Source organism: Drosophila montana, unplaced genomic scaffold, assembly GCF_035044405.1.
Source record: "Drosophila montana isolate Dmon_TW-CO22-7 unplaced genomic scaffold, ASM3504440v1 contig_2106_1, whole genome shotgun sequence".
In the NCBI taxonomy this organism is placed as follows: Eukaryota; Metazoa; Arthropoda; class Insecta; order Diptera; family Drosophilidae; genus Drosophila; species Drosophila montana.
The window spans coordinates 828423-848323 of NW_026997017.1; the positions used below are offsets into that span (position 1 = coordinate 828423).

At 40.0% G+C, this 19901-nt stretch overlaps 1 protein-coding gene across 6 annotated transcripts in view; it reads left to right on the plus strand.

The window, feature by feature from the left end:
• The first annotated feature begins 4834 nt into the window (after positions 1 to 4834).
• Positions 4835 to 19901, plus strand: part of acj6 (abnormal chemosensory protein 6) — a 38029-nt gene continuing 22962 nt past the window's right edge. For 2 of the 6 annotated variants that reach the window (XM_064680272.1, XM_064680271.1), the window contains exons 1-3: positions 4835 to 5067; positions 15537 to 15593; positions 15995 to 16171. In XM_064680272.1, the coding sequence (XP_064536342.1) occupies positions 4942 to 5067; positions 15537 to 15593; positions 15995 to 16171 (360 nt within the window). In that variant the 5' untranslated portion in view covers positions 4835 to 4941. The remainder of the gene's footprint in view (positions 5068 to 15536; positions 15594 to 15994; positions 16172 to 19901) is intronic. The other 4 variants (XM_064680266.1, XM_064680268.1, XM_064680269.1 and 1 more) reach the window with 4 other exon arrangements.

Genomic DNA, 19901 nt, shown 5'->3' on the forward strand with positions numbered 1-19901 from the left:
AAATATCGGAAATATGTCAAATTTTGGAATTTGAGTTTTTTTAAATGCCAATCTTTAGTCAATATATAGTCAGTATACATACGAAATAATGTTGCCAGCTTTGCTTGCCAAATTGATTGAATTGAAATGTGCGTGTGTATGTGTGTGCGTATAAATGTATGCATGTATGTATGTATGTATGTGCGTATTTATATTTGTATGTATGCATGTAAATTGTCTTCTTTACCAATAGCAGACCAATTTGCCTTGTTGCGCGGCAAATTTAAATAAGAAAACGTATTTATTAAAGCTGCCCTCCTCCTCGATTTTCAAAAATGTAAGTAAGGTCTGCAGGCTTCACCTATGAATTAGGCGCAGGCGGCTTCAACGTGGAAGCTGAGGAGCCGGAGGAGGACCAGGGGGAGGAGCACCAAGGGGAGGAGCACCAAGGGGGCGGAGCAGGAGTTGTAGGTATGTAGGTATGTAGGTATGTAGGTATGTAGGTATGTAGGTATGTAGGTATGTAGGTATGTAGGTATGTAGGTATGTGGGTATGTAGGTATGTAGGTATGTAGGTATGTAGGTATGTAGGTATGTAGGTATGTAGGTATGTATGTATGTACATATGTACATATGTACATATGTACATATGTACATATGTACATATGTATGTATGTATGTATGTATGTATGTATGTATGTATGTATGTATGTATGTATGTATGTATGTATGTATGTATGTATGTATGTATGTATGAATGTATGAATGTATGTATGTATGTATGTATGTCTGTATGAATGTATGTATGTATGTTTGTATGTATGTATGTATGCATGTTTGTATGTATGTATGTATGTATGTATGTATGTATGTATGCATGTATGTATGTATATATGTATGTGTGTGTATTCGACCAAGAATAATGATGCCATTCCTTGCCCGTGCCATGTTTAATATAAATTCTCTCAAAAATCTTTGAAAATGAGTTTTAAGCCGATTGGACGGTAAACAAACAACTTTCATACAACCGTTTTCCATCAATTTACCACTGTTGCTGGTGGAATTTCCCAATTCCCTGAAAAACGTATTCATTCAGTTCTTATATAGAGCTTTGAAAATAAGTTTGAAGCATATCGGAAAATCGCATTTCCACCGAGGAAGCTTTAATTTTGTGAAAAATGTAAAAAACACCTCTCAACTGATTTTTTATATAGATCCGTGGAAATGAATTTGAGCGCGAAACGTCACACTCCAAATTGTTGACCACCAATTCCACCAAGGAGAAATGCATCTTTCCAGAAGTGTGAAACACCCCTCAAATGAATTGAATCTTTTAAAATGAGTTTGAGGCCAATTGGATGGTAAGCATTAAAGTTTCATACAAACGTCTTTCGCGATTTTTCCACACTTGCGGGTGGAATTACCCGAAACCCCTTCTTAACGCGCTTTCAGGGAAACAAAAGTCAAAGTTTCCCGATTTGGCTGTCAATTCAACTTGTAATATCCTAAAAGTTGGTCATTGGAGAACTAAAGCTTTACGTTTTCAAGCTTTGCGCTTTTGAAGCAAACATTAGCAGTGCTTGAAGCTTTTGCGAGCTTTCATTCAATTGTGTGCAGTTACATGCTCAAAAGCTATTACCGTTTAAACTTGGAGCTTTGGTAAGTTTTTCTGTTAAAGCTTACGGCTAGTAAGCTTAAAGTCCTGCAAGCTTTTAAGCTTGAACGCAATTGTTTAGCCAGCACACATAGATGGCGCCACCAAGCTCAAAATTAGATGACTTTAGATTTAATTTAAGGAGCTATTTAGAATGAAGAACTCACTTAATAATTGCTTAAACAATAAGTATACAGAGCCTAATTAACTAGCTCAATTTTATTATGACGAATATCTATATCTAATATATCTATGTAATCTCCATTTCGATTAAACATGTATCGATTAATAGCAGGCTATATCCTCAAGATGTTGTGTTAACTAAAGTAAATAGATTGTTTTCTTTATAAAGGAGAACTAGTCAATAAGGATGAGTTGGTTGGCTCGCAAAGAAAATGAAACCACATCTCTTGGAATGAGTATGCACGACTTATCCTTTTATACATTTTCCTTTTAATATTGGTTGAAGTCATTCGAGACATTTATCAGCCAGGCTTATAAGTACATCTTTGCATTATTTTTACATTATCATATTGAAGAAAAAAAACATACTTTTTTTAATTGAGAAATTTACTTAAGAAATCCATTTTTATTTTACTTCTTAACGTTAACTACAGAAAATAGTTAAACAAAATATTTGAAATCGATTTAAATTTATTTATTTTAAGTAGTTTTCAAAATTCATTCTTTACGTTACGATTATTTTTATCTATAACAGAATTGATAGTTAAGACAAAAGGTTTAATTTCTCAAAATTAATGATATGCACACATTGTACAATCCACAGAAAACAGAATCCATCAGAAAATCTTAAGCTTATTAATTGGAATATTAAAATCATTTGAAAATATCTAAAAAAAAATCATGAAAGCCAAACACGTGCATTTTTCGTCTGTACAGCATTGTTTAACAGCTGTTATCTTAACAGGATTTGGTTATGTAATTGTTATGTATTTCTTGTGAGATATTTTAGTGAAAAGTGATCTTAACAGAATTTGGTTAATTTAATATTTCCGATATGTAACATGTTAGTTTTAAGAATTTCTTATGGATATCTTAGCCAAAACTTTTGTATCTTAGTCACTTTTTAAAATGTGTTTGTTTTTTGGCAGAAAAATCGATTAAATCACTCAAAAAATATCATCAAAGTCAATCACGTGCAATATTTGTCTGTACAGCAGTGTTTAACAGCTGTTATCTTAACAGGATTTGGTTATGTAAACGTCTCCGGTATGCAACATTTAAATATCACGTCAATATTTTAGTCCAATTTTTTAAAAAAAAACCTTTAAAAAACTGGATTTTTATCCAGAAAAATCGTGCGAACTCCCCATAGTGCTGCGACACCCATTTCTTTGCTGCAAAGAGCACCCTGTATGTGTGCATGCATTTAACAGTCGCACTGGCGATACAATGAATAACTGGGCGCTAGGCGTAACCACACCGGACCCAGCCCACAAGCCCATACACCGCCCCTCCCCCCACCGACCACCCCCAATGACCATGCCCGTTTTGCGGCGGCATTGTCGAGCCGTGTTGGCCGTGTTGGCCCGTGTTTTGTGCCTTTTGTTAAGGCTCCTGTCGCGTTGCCTGCCAAAAAATTGTGCCATATGCCGGTCGCAGACAGGCATTGCGATGCTCAGCCAAAGCGAGAGGCAGAGCGAGCGAGACAAAGTGTGCGAAAGAGACAGCGGGCGAGAGAGAGTGCCGATAACGGAGCGGAGCGGAGCGGATAAGGGGGTAAGTAGAGGGCGCTGCGGCTGCTGCTGCTGGTTCTGCTGCTGGTGCTGCTGCTGCTACAAGAGTCCCGGCCACAACTGGATGGTGGGATCCAGTGCGCAGTCGCTGGGAATAGCCGCCACCGTCGTCACATTGGCTTCGTCAAGTTTGTTGTCTGCTGCACAGATACAGGCACAAAGCAATGCTGCCCAATTCCAGCTGAACGAAGCCGTCGGCGTTGACGCTGGCAGCGCTGCAGCGACCAATCAGCGTTGAGCTGCTTGTATTACATAAAGCGCAGTGCTGCCATTTTGTAGGGGTGGCCGTCACGGCCACGCCCACAGCTGTTAAATAATGAAAACATGTCCTACCCATTGAAAATAAACTCTGAAGTTAGCGAAACTCATCATAGAATTCTTTATCACAACACAACGCGCGCTTGTCTAGTTGTGAAATCTGTTCGCTTGCGTTTCGTTTTCAGTTTCGACAATAGTTGAGCGCCGCGAGCCGACCGACTGATCGACCGACCGACCGACCGACCGACCGACACACATACATACACACCCACCCACACACAAACAGACAGACACATGCACACAGAGCCAGCGAAGAGAACAGCTGTGCGAGCAACGGCCAGGCAAACACAAACAATACACGCACGCACACACACATAGACGCAACTCAACGCGCGAACAGTAGAAAAAAAAACAAATTCAAAACAACAAAAACAAAAATAAAAGTAACTAATTCTTGTTGAGCTTTAAGCGCGGCTTGTCAACGGTTAAAGCTCCGGCTCAGGCTCCGGCTTAGGCGCGAAAGCTTCAGAGCGCGCGACGCGTGGCTCGGCTCGGCTCAGCTTGGCGACGGCGGCTACGCTTCGCTTTGGCTTCGCTTTCGCTTACGTCTAACGGTAAACAGTGCTTGCGTGGCCAGCGCTTAACTCAGACCCAAACGTTGCGTCGTGTCGCGTCGTTGTCTTTTGTCGTAGTCGTTGTCTTTTTCGTGCATCTGGCATCGCTGCTGGTCAACGTTGCCGGCCATCGGTAATCGGTTATCGGGCATCTAATTACGTTCAATTACAGTCAGTGAGCAGGCAATTTCATAATTGATAAGCGCGCATTTTGTACTGTTGTGTTTGTTGTTGTTGTTGTTGTTGTTTGTGTCCTGATTCGCAACACAGACACACACACACACACACGCTCAACAACAAGCAACTGCATTTTGGCGACGGCAAAATTCCTAACCTAACATTTTTTTTTCCTGTGCTATTTTTTATCAGTTTTGTTGCGCGGCGCACACAAAACTCCCCGATAAATCAGTGAAAAACGAAAACAGTGTTTGAAAAATAATTAAAGTTAAAGCATATATGAAAGCGTATATCTCTCTAGCAAGCCAGTTAATTGGAGAGATATAGTTAATTTGCCAAAAAGTCAACTTTTTTGGTCAATCAATATATAGATATATTTGGCGTCCTGCTGTGCAGGACACTCGTTCAAAGTTGTCAAAGTAAGTGCTTCAAAATTTACTCGCCAACGACTTTCGACGCCTCAAGGGCGTTCAAGCTGGAGGAGGATTTCGTCGGCGGCTGCATGACAATGTCGATGTACTCGACGACGGATAAAATGAAAATGTCAGCGCCCAGTTGTTTTCCAGGACGCTACAGTCCATCCTATCGAAGTTCGGAGCAAATGCGACGCTGTATGCCAAATCCATCTGTAAGTAATATCCCTAACAATACAAATCTGTACCGAAAGATCTTCAAATCAATTATCCAAATACCAAAAATTGACTTGAAATCAATTCCCCAACCCAATTAGACTAAGTTTTGGGTCTAAAGGGGATTACAATGGATATGTTAGATAACATTATTCACACAATAATAAGTACATTCTATGCAAGAGACAGTAGAATCTACCCAGAAGAATCTAGCCCAGATTCTGTTTTGCCGTCGGCGCATTATTTTTGAAATCTTTAAGGCCACGACTCTCCGAATACTTATAGATAGAGTTTACTATACCATAATTGAGTACACTCAACATTACAAGAACGCATTCCTTATTTAAAATAAAAGAAATTTCTTCTTTAAAAACAATCCATAAGCTGATTAACTTGCAACGTCTAGGACTCGTATTCTATCTACAACTATCTGATTAATCCAACTAATCTCAAGTATTAACATACATAAATATTATTGTCATTAAATCAGGAATGTTTGGGAAACTAGCTTGTGTGATTCGAATCTTAAATCGAATATTATATGTTTTAATTTAATAGAATGTCAGCTTAATTATAGTTGATATATGTTAAGAAATGTAGCTGAACCTTCAGTCGCATCCAAAAAAGTATGCTTAATAAAAGTTTAAGCTTTTAATATATATGTTTTGTGATATGGGAAATAAGCGCCTCAAATCGATACCCTATCATTTTATAAAGCATACTAAACTTTCGACACCTTCTGACAGTATGAACTATTTGAATTGTTTTTCATTTGTATAAACACTTCCAAGTTTCACTTGGAAATACGCAAATATCAAATAAAATCTCTTTTCTCATATTATCAGCTTTGATGCCCCGCCTTCATATGGCTTGCATTCAGAAGCCAGACTTTTTCTCTCAAACTGGATTATAGATTGAAGTTTTAACCAAAACAGAAGCCAGAAAAACCCCTATTAATAGCATATCGACGAAATCGTTTCTTTTAGTCAGAGTTAAAAATAATAAAACTGTTGTGCAAAAATAAATATATTCAAGAGTCTGGCGCAACTTCAGGGGAATAAAAATTCTAAATATTATATTCGTAGAAAAATTATGTAGCATACATTTTGGCGCAGCTCAAATTCTGTTGTATTTTATATAAATGAAAATGAACACAATTTTATAGAAATAATACCGAGTTGCTGCAGAGAGAAACAATTTAAAACTTGGATAAGATTCTCCGATTTGCTTTTTTTTTATTTTCCCCATCAAATAGATCAGCAATCAATTGAGTTAAGATTCCCATAAATATGTTCGTCGAATCTTAAGACGTTACAAATATTTCTTCAGCTCCATTTGCTCTGAGCTGATTCATATTTGAACTCGGCGCTTTGAACTTTTGCCTCGTCAAAAACTTATCACCTATGTATTTGCATGCACATATATACGAATTCTGCACACATACAAGCACACATTACGGCTATTATTGGGCTGAGACATGGTTATTTATGAATACGCTGCACACACACACACACACACACACACACACACACACACACACACACACACACGCACACTCAGTCATAGAGAGCGGAAACGGTAAAGCGAATGCATGTAGAAAAAACAACTATAAAAAATGCATAATAATAAGTAAAAGTGCGAGAAATGTGCGTCTGATTGACTTTGCGTTGCCCTGTAATCCCACGGGAAAAACGTTTGTAATTGAAATTCAATTGAATTGAATTAGCGATATTCATTACGATATCGATAACATTGATCGATAAAAACGCACATAAATCGATAGGCAAGGGCAAAGGCACGCAATTGTGCTCGCCAGTTAGCAATATATTCATGTTTTCTCTTGGATGTCAGTTATATCGAAATGTTTTATGGAAAGTTAATTGGAACTCTAAAATACGCAAATCAATTCAATATTTATTCGATTGAGAGATTTTATAACATTCGAATTTGTGTCTTAGCCCAGTTAAATATCTCGCATATCAAACAATCTATGTTTTATTTCAGTTTAAAGCCTTCGAAAACAAATGTGCATATATGTCAGAGGATTTTACATTGAAATGTATATTCAAACATATATGTACATACATACATGGACATATATATGTATATATATATATATATTTTATATTTTCCGGATATTACAGAACGTAACCCTACCCAAGTTTTCTTCTTCAAAATTTCGAAAATTTTCCCCGTGAGAAACTTAATACAATTTACGTAGCTTTATGAAAATGAATTTTTAGTTAATCAAATGAAGTACAAAACATTGCAATCAGAGATTTGCGCTCATTTTGCGCCCGTTTAACTCACGTAATAATTCTTCAACTATGTCGAGCTTGGAAAATTATCATATAACCCGAACTTCACCTACAAGAGGGGATGTATTGTTCGATCTTTAAAAATGATTTTGAAATCGATCGAAAAGATACAACTTTCGCGTAACCGTTTCCGTTTTCCGCGCGTTTTCCACGCTTGCGAGTGGAATTAGCCAAAGCCCCGTCTGAAACTGTAACTTCGGCTGTCTCGCTCATTCGGCTTAGGCTGTGCGTTGATCAACAATCAATCAGTCAATCAATCAGTCAATCAATCAGTCAGTCAATCAGTTAATCAATCAGCTTGTCAGTCAGTCTTAATAGCTTTTCATATAGAGATAAATGTAAATGCAATTGTGTATTTATCGTGCCTAGAACTCTTATCGAATCGCAGTCAACTTCAGTCTGTCTGTCGAATAAAGGCGCAGGACTGACCCCACTTGGCTGACATATTGGTTACAGGGTATCAAATAAGACACGCTAACTGCTTGTCGTGTGTGTGTGTGTAGGGTGTGTGTGTGTGTTTTAGTTGGAGTGCGACTAAAAATAAAAAGCCAGCAAATATTTGTCTTAATTATTGCATAAATGTCACTCGCTGCGCCCGAGGGGGCGGGTCTCGTTGGGGCTATGATAGATTTATGGGGTTCTACTTTTGTATTTTTTTTTAGGTTGTTGTTGTTGTTGTTGTTGTTGTTGTTGGGGACTCTAATGGCGCCGAGTGCCAAGGATGGGCGTAACCTTGAAAAGCGTTTTGTAATTTATTTACATTAAATATTTATTAACAATTGTTGGGCGACAAATAACAAAAACAAGAGGGCGCCATTAAAAAATAGCTGAGCCAGAGAGGCAAGAGAGAGAGAGGCAGAGAGAGAGAGAGAGAGAGAGAGAGAGAGGCAGAGAGCAAAGGTTAATGCATAAATGATTGAAGAAAGCGGCCAAAATGCAGACAGGAACTTGACGAATTGCGAGTCCAACAAAATAACCAGAACAGCTAAACAGATGGCCGACCATCAGATACCCTTGCTTGCGGCTGGGCAGATATGCCAAGGGGAATCAAGAGCAAGACGATATGAAAAGTGGTAGGATTCCCCCATACAGAAACTGATTCGGATTCGACGGATCCCTCCTGTTCAACCTTATGATATAGCTGAAGGATGTTTCATTCAGATATCTTAGTTGGAAAACGTTTTCACAGAAGAAATTAACATTTAAGCGATCCAATTGCAGCTAAGTGTATGCTATAGTTTTTCAATCCGAAACATTACCACTTAACCGAATTTCATGCACTCTCTCCTTCTGCGACACATTGCAAGGCAAAGTTAGAATACCCTAGAGAAGGGAATGTGCAAAGTTGATTGCACGCGCCGCACAGGTGAAAGACGGCGGCGGCTCGCGGGGCGCATTCCACCTGCTGCTGCGCTGCAACTTACAGCCCAAACCCACCCCCTCGACACACACCCCCTCCCCCCCCCTCTCTCTATCTTCGGCAGAACAGCTCTCATTTTAATCTGGCACGGGGCACTTTAAAAACACTTACTGTAAATAAAAACAACGAGCGCGTCGCCTTCTTAAAGGGACGACAACTACATTTGCTTATCGGATTTAACAAACCCCCCCCCCCCCCCCATCCCCACCCCCTCGCCCAAATGGGCTTGGGCCACTTTTCGGCTTTGAGACGCAACAGCAAAAAGCGTATGGCAAAAGGCGAATGATCAAAGCGCCGGATTTATAGGATTTATGCGCTACCCTTGGCTGGGCTCAGCGCATTAGCAGGCTGAACCGGGGGGTGGGGAGGGGGTTGGCGTGTTGGTTAATACCAGCAGGAAGCAGGACGCAGGGCGCAGGGAGGGCTATCGAAAATGCGCGCTTTGGCTGGTTACAGCAAACACTTAACGCCTCGCAGTCCATTTAATGGAAATTTGTCGCCGGCCCAAAAACTGGCAAATGGACAAACAACTGGTCAAAATGGGGAGGGAAGGCATCCCCCCCCTATCCCCTTCCTCTCCCCTCACCGCACCGTTGCCAGGCCATTCCCCTTGGCATTTGTTTGGATGGTGCGCTAAATGGATGGCCGGCTGTGCCGTTAATTTGATTTAAATATTCATAAACTGCATTAAATGGCCGCAACAAATGTGCCAATTAAACGGGCCGCAAACCAATCAAAATGCGATCGAAAGTCCACTTGGTCGACCAGCTGCCGGAGATACCCTGTAAAAAGAGTGCAGCAAATAAAAGCAAGTGACGCAAGGATAGAGCCTGAACCAGCCCATAAATAAAAGCAAGTTAGACCAGGATAGATCCTGCCTTTGCAATTGTGCTAGCTTCCTGCTCTGCTGCTTCTTCTTTCCATTACCATACACTGTGAGAAATACAGGCTAGATTTACTTCGGTCCGACCAAAGCTCAAGGCTCTACCTTTGAAAACGATTTATTCAACTTTTGGGTGGTAAATATTTCGAGCTATGCCTAACAAATCATTTCACAAAATCGATATTTATCGATAATGTGAAAATGGCAGCAGATATCGAAATATATTTATATACAAAGGAAATTCAAGTTGGGTATATAAAGGATATAGCTTGGGGGGTGCCGAGATTAGTTAACTTTTTGCCTGTTCATAGAACAATGCACAGTATTAATTGTTATTATTAGTAATTTTATTAATTGCATTGTGTATTAGAGTACATTAGAGTGCATTAGAATGCATTCGAGTGCATTAGAACCTTTGAATAGCTCTTAAAACTATAAAGTTGCACCATATTAATTGATATTGTTATTATTATTATTAATTGCATTGTGCATTAGAGTGCATTAGAGTGCATTAGAGCCCTTGAATAGCTCTTAAAACTATAAAGTTGCACATTATGAATTGATATTGTTATTATTATTATTAATTGCATTGTGTATTAGAGTTCATTAGAGTGCATTAGAGTGCATTAGAGCCTTTGAATAGCTCTCAAAGCTATAAAGTTAAAAGTTTGGATAACCTAATTATTTACTTCAAAAATCGATCTCGAGCCAGTCAAATGTTCAACCTGTAAAAATATGTAAAGGAAAAAGAAGTGCGCACTTATGTCGACTATTTAACCCGTTTGCAATAATTATAAGGTTCTCAAAATAATTTGCAGCCTGCCAAAAAGTTTCGTATGACTCCTCAGACGATGCCAAGACCAAGCAATAATAGTTGATAATGCAACATAATACTTTTTCAAGAAAATTCAGCTTGAATATTACATTAGTTTTCTTCTTTATTTTCTCGAAACTTAAATTGAAGTTTCACGCGTTTATTCTTTCCCCAAAGTGAACATTATTTGCTATTGAAACTGTTTTGCATAACTTACCAGGCAGCTTATCGGGCAGTTAAGTGTTTGAGCAAATACAAAAACAGCGTTGCCACCTGGCATCACAATTACTTAAACTGTGTTGCCACCGTCTCGTTTGTTGCGGTGTTGCCAACTTAAGCTTGTAAAACAATGAGGAGCTCGTGTTTATTGTTCTACCAGTATTTGTTTTATCTAAACCCTGAAATGGAAAAATGCGTTTTGATAACAGAAGACAGCTCTTCAGGAGACAACTCTAACCCCCTCAGCTGCTTAAGTTGTGGAACACAATGACGAGCTGAATTAATGCCTGTATGTGTGTAAGCTCATCAATCAAACTACAAAAACTAAAGACTTGAAAATAACAATATATATTCTATATTTGATGGATACGTTGAATTTTAATCAGTTAATCATTAATGTCACTCGTGTGGCAACACTTGTATCGATAAGTAGAACTAGATTCTTTAGAACCAGCTCGATATGTAGAACCTCACACATGTACATATACATAAAGGATCTCAACCTCTTTCTTAATAAAAGTTTCAATATATATTCTATATATATACATGTTTCTATATTACACACACAGCGAGCTTATCACTTTGTCGTTATTTCCTTCCATTTGCATAATATCGATAAATATCGATTTTGAGAAACGGCGATTATAAGAGCTACCATACATATAAACCAAAAACTTGGTCTTTCAATTGTTTTGTGTTAACAAATATTTGCCTAAAATCAAAGCTGGAGCCAAGCGCCTTTTGTATTTACACAGTTTATCAAATAAATATCGGTCTATAAGTGCTGATGCTCTTCTGGAACACATGCGCCATGGTGAGGAGCAAACCGAAGAAGCACAGTCGCAGCGTATGTGTGCGTGTGTGTGTGTAAGGAGGGTATCTCCTAGTCGTACAGTGCCGTCTAGAGCATACTCTTACTTGTTATTTGCATTAGTTTTTGGCTGCACTCGAGCGACGCAATCGATAAAATTCAACATTCATTCAACATTCATTGCGTATCTGTTTACACACATCATAAATATTAAATGGCTGACAAGCAAAAAAAAAAAACCAAAAAAAAACAAAGTAACCCACACACACACACACATGCAGAGCGAGAGTGAAAATAACACATAACAAGACAGAAAAAAAAAAAAAAATAAAATAAAACAAGCTAAGTGCGAAAGAAACAGAAGAGCACCAAAAAAAAAAAAACGGGACGGAGCGAGCAGGCAGCAGTTGGCTTGATTAATTTATAACACTAATAAAGAATTTATGTGCAAGTGTCAACCTGCACTGCGGCCTGCCCTAACCCGCCCTAAGTCCCCCTCTGCTCTCTCCCTTCCAGCCAGACGGAATCTATGCATTCAGATGTGAGGTCAAGAAACATACAGGAAATAACAAACTCGCTTTTGGGCCAAGCCACGTTTCTGGGCCACTCGGCGGTGCGGTAGCTCGGTGGTGCGGGTCTGGGCGATAATTTGATGAATGACTGCGCATATTAATTCATAAATTAATTTGTTTTCATGCGACGCCTGTTTCGGCCTGCATTGGCCGGCGTTTTAGTTAAAGGTTTTGCTTTGCTAATTTCCCAGCGTACACAAAACAAAATAACAACAAAAACTGTTGCCTACTTTTCAGGGCGAGACCACAAATTAATCATTTGCCACTTTTGTGGCGGGACCGAGACACCGCGCAATTGTTTTACTTGGTGAAATACATTTCAAATAGATTTCACTTAAGTTGGTTCAATTAGCTTAAAATATGCCTGTCAGCTTAATTTATTGTAATTATTGAGCACGATTTAATAGAAATAAATAAATATATATCTGATGTCGTTGTCTTTCTAGTATTCAACTAGCTCTGCAATTGCTACCTTGATCTGCTCATCTACAGCGAAAGCATTTCACTTTATCAACTTTATTTTATATACGATTCTACTGCCCGCGCAGATCGAGTTTGTTTCCGACATTCGATAACTTGCCCCGTTTCCAAGTAATCGATAAAAATCGATTTCGGTAAATAATAAGAGCTAGAGTCACCAAACTTGACATGTAGCTTTTAGAATAGTATATATATACTTATCAAGTATCTTTCATTTTGTACCTATCGCCTGTTGGTAGAAAAGAGTTCAGGGTATCCCCTAGTCGGGAGCCCCCGACTAGAACCTCTAACTTGTTTCTGGCTGCAGTCCCGAATGATATTTAACGTTTAAACATCTTAAAACATCCAAAGCGCAATTTGTCGACCTATTCCTTTTGAAGAGTTAGGTGATATAGTAGTCCGATGTTGATGAGACTTTGCTTACAGTCAAGGCTCGTAAATGTTAGCTTATTTTCGATTGATTGTTCTTCAGACAGCTTTATGTTATAGTGCACCGATCCGATCTGCAAAATTGAGTTTGACTATTTTAAATGGAAACAAACAGAGGGACCTAACCACATCGACAGATATAGCTTATTATATATGCTTTATATGCTTTATAGGATCAAAAATCTCTTCTGCTCTGCTTGACACATCTACAACTCATCTGATTGCCTGGCAAGAGGCCTGACCAGGTGCTTATAATCTGGCAACACGGTTAGTCTTGGTTTTTTGGCTGGCTCGAGAAGATTCGTGATGGGTTAAGGGTTAAGATCCGCCGCCAAGCCCAGCTAAAAGATACGGACGTTTAACTGAAGCCTGCAAATGGAACCGTGAGATTGAAACTTCCTGCCGGCTTATCATACACGAGAACTAACTATTTGTACTCATATGCTGAGCATGGGGTGGGGGGTGGGTATGAGACGCTTCTGTGCGGGAATCAGTATTTATTATGGTCGTGTCCTGTGCCAGGGTCCTGTGTTTGGGTCGCTGCCAACATCTGGCAGGGAAATATTATGGCCATTAGCTGGCCTGTGTTTTGTCCAAATGGGGCAAGCAGGGCAAACAAACAGTTGCCACGCCCCAACTGTAAAGGGCACAACGGACAATGGCTAAGGATACGCTGCACTTGTCGAAAGGATAACGCGGCGCAAGGTGCATTAAAAATGCGCAACATTTTGATTTCTTGAATGGCCGCCGCACGGCTATTGCGGTCGCCCCGCCGTTGCCGGTGAGCCGTAGCCGTAGTCGAGACGGGCCGAGGTCCTTGCTGGCCGTTTTAATAGCCGTTTTGCTGGTATTACTCCTTTCGCTGACGGCAACTTTCGCCCACCAAATGAGCGACTGCCATGTGCCTGATGTCCTGTCTGTCCTGTCTGTCCTGCGTGTCCTGTGTGTCCTGTGTGTCCTGCTGCCATCGCCGTCGCCGTCGCATTTTCAAGTTTTGTGCGCATCTAAATAATTGATTAACTGTAAAATTCGTGCGCGTTACACACACACACACACACACACACACACACATGCACACATGCACATTGGAATTCAGTTGCCAGCATATAAAATCGATATGACGGGAAGGCATAAGGAGCACAACGGCGACATCGGAGCCTTGCCGGCAACGAAACAAGCGCCAAGATATTTTTGTAAATTATTTATTTTGTAACCGTAGTGGGCGTGGATCCGGCGGCCACTGACAAATCAATATCAAGCACAAGATGTGCAAATGATGCGACAGCTTCAGAAATTTTGTCATCTTTAAGGCGCATTCCTCACAATTTGTTTTCAATCTTTAAGTGAGAATCAGTTCGTGCTGCCGAATGTGCATATTATTGAAGTCTGGCAACACTGCAATCCGAGTTTTCATGTTATACTTACCATCTAGTCGAACCACACGGTAAATTATGATAATATTACGTAAAGGATGTGCAAATGCCTAACAAAATGTTGTCTTTGATTGGATTTGCATGGCAATACTTTACCATGCAGTTAGACCGCATGGCAACATCAAGCAAAAGATGTGCAAATGATGCGACATCTTCGAAAATGTTGTATTCGGCTTTAAGGAGCATATCACACAATTTGTTTTCAATCTTTAAGTGAGAATCAGTTCGTGCTGCCGAATGTGCATATTATTGAAGTCTGGCAACACTGCAATCCAAATTTTCATGTCATACTTACCATCTAGTCAAACCACACGGTAAATTATGATAATATTACGTAAAGGATGTGCAAATGCCGAACAAAATGTTGTCTTTGACTTAAACAAGCATATCTTTGGCAACATTGTGATTGGAATTTGCATGGCAAATACTTACCATGCAGTTAGACCACATGGCAATATTAAGCACAGAACATGCGACAGCTTCAGAAATGTTGTCTTCTCACAATTTGTTGTCAATCTTTAAGAGAGAATCATTTCGTGCTGCCACATGTGTATATATTGTTGAAGTCTGGCAACGTTGCGATCCGAAAGCTCATGGCATATATTTATATAACATCTAGTTAAACCACATGGCAAGCAACAAACAAAAGTTGAATGGAAGATTCGTAAAGTTTTTTTTTTATTTAACAACATAGAAAATTGAAAGCCTTTGAATATACATTTTTTATGGTAAGAATATATAATTTGATATAATTTATCTTTTTGAAAATAGAATGATCACTCAACATCAACAACTGATAAACTAACAGGCAAATGTATAAAGTTCAATTTATAAATATATCTAGTTGGGTTCAACGACTCCGTATGAATGAGCTCGACGTCCTGCTGATGCTACATAGCATTGAGAATGTCCACTATATCCTTTTCTGTCATTTGATTCATCACATCAAATGATTGGACTGTATATACTCGCCCATACACACTCACATGCATATGAATCAAATTGATATTCGAATTTGATGTTATCCCCCCTTCCCCCTTTAAAAACTCGTACATACATATACTATCCTTGTTTGTCTCGTCTTTTCAGAGTCGTTTATTAGAAGATGCTTCCCTCTTATGCAATTCGTGGTCAGCACGTCAGAATGTAAGTTAAACCACAGTCAAACACACACACGCACATACACACACACACACATGAATACAGCAAAAAGTTTGACTTGATTTTCTTGTTCTATTTAAAAAACAAAAACCTTTATCAACTTACTTTAACAACATTCGATTCATTTCCTATACGATATACGCTGACTTAGGTCTCCAACATATACTATATATATATACTATAGTTTAACTGATCTTTTCAAGATATATGTATTACCTAGTTATGCCAAAATTTTTGATGTGGGCTCTATCTTTGTCATATTTGTTTTCCTTCGTATGCTTTTGATCCAGTTCCTGTTCAAATATATATATTTTGTGAAGTATTTTCTTATCGATATTGCGCCTAATTGCCAATCTGCTCCACTTTGTTTTTTTCGTTCGATACAGGGTGATATTTTTGCGGGTATCAACGACGGCATACTCAGCAGAGCGGAAGCCCTCGCCGCCGTCGACATACAGAAGCATCAAGCCCAGCATGTACATAGCCAAATGCCCTCCCAAATCAAGCACGATGTGATGTACCATCATCATTCAATGAGTGGCCCCCCGCAACGTCCATTACAGGTAAGTTTTGCACACAACTTACACAGTTTGGTCGAAAAATTGAGAAAGAAATTTCCAAAACCCCAAGTTTGGTGTCTCTAGCTCTTATTATTCTCGAGTTTTGCTTTAAGAACCATGTCCCAAAATCGATATTAATCGATATTTTGGAATTGAGAGGAGATATCGACAACAGCAAAATGATAAACTCTATCAAATGCGAAGTCTCTCGACGAGATCGAAGCATTCATTCAGACGCACAGACAAATAGATGGCTCGTTCTCATCCTGATCAAGAACATATATGTATGTTATATATAAAACTTATATCTTAGATATGTCTCTCCGCCCATTACATACAGTTGAACAAAACCAATTAACGCTTTTTACCCAATTTTCATGGGTATTCGAAATATTTTCAATACAATATATGTATAGTATATATATAGTATATATATATCTATATATAGTAAATACCTCTTGAGGGCAGCAAATAGGCAACTTCTTATATGGAATATTTCTAGACGTCAGCAAATTGTACGTTTTGAGCGGGAATCGCACCAAAGAAATGTTTCAACGAATTGTTCTGAATTCAACGTAAATGTCAAATGGTTGCTTGCATTCTGGCCTTGTAATTGGGCACCTTGTGGGTGGGTGTGCGTGTGCGTGTGTGTGTGTGTGTGTGTGTGTGTGTGTGTGTGTGTGTGTGTGTGTGTGCGTGTGTGAGTGTGTATGACGGATATGGGATATTATCCGTTTAGCTGTGTAGCATTTTATGACAGTCATTTTGATTACAACAAATAGCAACAACAATGACAACGGCGACAACTTCAATTTCCGCTTTTCGCGGTCACATGCGTGTTCTCTATGCGTATGCGTGTGTGTGTGTGTGTGTGGTTAATTTGAAATGTTTCTTTAATAAAATTAAAATTGTGACGTGTAAGCCTTCTGGGAACGGGCCACGTGACGGTCGTTTGCCAGGTAAGCACATCATGATTCGTGTCGTTAATTGTATTGCGCTACCGCGCTACTTCAGCTCTAGGCGGCCGTACCGCACGGTCCTCGGCCAAAAATACCAACAAAAAAACGGGCGTTGCAGAGTCCTGTACTCAAATTTGATCTGGAGCAGGGGTAGCAGCAGCACAAGTGGCAGTCCTCTGTGCAGTGTGACATGTGGGCACCCGCTGCTCCGGTACGGCTGGTGGTTGGAACTCTATTAGAAGTTGATTGTAATCAAATTACACAAGCAACCTGTTTCTATATCTCTACCTAGTTGTTGGCCAGTAGTTATATTTTCCACTTCTAGTTGTTGTTCTTGTTGTTGTAATGCCACTTGTTTTCGGCACAATCGAGCATGACGAAAGTGCGCGCTGTCCACGCGCCGTCGCCGCCGGTGGTTGTTGTGGTTCCCATTCCCATTCTCATTCTCATTCCCATATCCATGCCCATACCATTTCTTGGCGCACGCTCGTGTGGGCTTTAATTTTCAGCAAAACACTCGCAACACACACACACACACTTGAGTCTGAGAATTTTACCCTATTCGTTTCGGGTTACCGCCCTGGGTCTCAGGTGCAACAACCTTCCACTCTGTCCTGGGACCTGAGCATCCCAATGCAATAGCAATAAAATTCACTCACCCCTACCCTGGCCAACAACGGAAGTTCATTACTTTCTGAACATATTGAAATCCTGTGCGCTTCAGTTAGAAGTTGGCTATAGCTCTTCTCTTGCAATTGGCAAGAGCTCCATGGAGAAACTCAAAGGTTCACCATCTGACATGACAAATTGTCATGCTATATGGTCATGGAAAGAGGCCTGTAGATATTCTGCTTGTACCCTGTACACAAAGTGAAAAAGAGTTTATTTTTTTGGTTAGAGTATTGTATTGTATCTGCGTGCAGTTGAGGTGAGGTCAACTGCTCCATAGCTGGAAAGTTCAGTGGCAGAAAGTTGAGATACTTTTCTGAGATACTTTAGGGATCTCAAGTGGTTATAGGTGCAGGCCCAGCTAATCCAGAGACGATGAGAAGTTGCAGAGCTGATAGAACTAGAAGGTTCTTGAAATATATATACAGACAACCTAGTCACTTTTCTTGTGTTTTTACCTTCCTTGTTGTGAGCTAGAGGTGGGGTCACTCAAGATATATTAACTGTTCCTACTTCCTGATAACACATTAAAACATATATATAGCTCTTATAGTTGGCTGTTCCGGAAGGTAAATAACATTGTCTCAAGTACAGCCTTGTACTTGAAGTACTTGAAGACAAAGAAAACTTTTGAATAGCTCCATAAAATGTTGGCAGTTAGTTTTGCCATATTGGCATTTGGTTAAATGTATTTCGAGGAGGCAACAAAACTGGTTTGGCTGGCTTGATTAGACGGACCTGCTGTTGGCCTGTTGGACTATTTAGCCGGTTTGGTTCCCAGGACCCGACGCCAGGTGCTCCACATTCAAGGACAACCTGGTGGGAGCACCGCCAGCAGTTGCGCAGCAGTTGAAAGTTGATCAAATTTATTGTTTTCGGTCATACCTGACGTGGTGTCCCACGTCAAATATTTAGGCTTTGGCAGTTCGACAACTTTGACAATTTGTGCAAATTTTGTGTGTTTCGTGATGATGGTGGCGTTTGATGGTGCTCTTTGCTCTACCTCAATAGTCGGTGACTAGTGTGTGTGTGCGTGTGTGTGTGTGTTGGTCAGTGAGAATGACCTAGCCGGTTGCAGGTGTCCTCAGCGTGGGGTAGACGACAGCCGGCGTCCCTTCGGATTCTGTCCCTTGCAGTTGCAATTGCAATTGCAGCAGCGATATTCCTCGCCGATATTGTATTGGGCATCGTATAGAGCATTGGCAGCCGCATCGACGGCATCCTCAAATTGCATATCCTGCATATCCTGCTGTCCGTACAGCGTCTCCTTTTGGCCATAATAGAAATCTGCGTATTGTAAACGCCGACGCTCAAAGTTTGCCAAATATCGACGCCATTGGCGCTCAAAGTGGGCAAATGAGAAATCCTCCTCCTCCGCCACTTCCTCCGCCTCCTCCTTCTCCTCCTCCTCCTTCTCCTCCTCCTCCTTCTCCTCCTCCTCCTCCTCCTCGCCGCCGCCGCCCATCTGCTCGTCCATGGTCGAGTTTGGCCTGTGATTTGATGCCATTTCTCGAGTCAAGTTGGATGTTGGAAATAACCAAATACTTTGTAGATCTCTAACACATGTTATGAATAAGCTGAGAATGCTTTTAAATAACTGAACGCACATTTCCCCAGTTGCTTTGACCCCTACCCCCCCCCCCCTCTTCCACGTCTCACCCCATCACAACACAGCCTTGACATCGAACTCTTTGCAGTCTAGATTTCTAAGGAATTTGCAACTTATCCCAGCTGAATGTCAGTCCACATTTCGTACTTCCCGACGACTGCCTCTGAGTGCAATAGTTCCACAGGAATTCATAAGAATTCATTATAATTCCTGATAATTCCTAATAAAAACTTTCACTTTAGTCACAAGTTTTTTTGTATTCAACTATATTAGATTTTTCTTTTTGAAACATTTCTCAACAAGGGTTTATAAATTAGTTATAAGTCCCTTGATTTGACACAGAAGAATATGAACTTGCTCGCTTCGCGGTCGCTTGTAATTCTCAACAAGTTCGATCGAGTAAGCCCGTTGCAATCCTAGAGTTAAAAGCAAACTCTGCTGATGCCAGAATTTTATTACATCTTAAGTTAATAGAGACTACGTTTTATTCAAACAA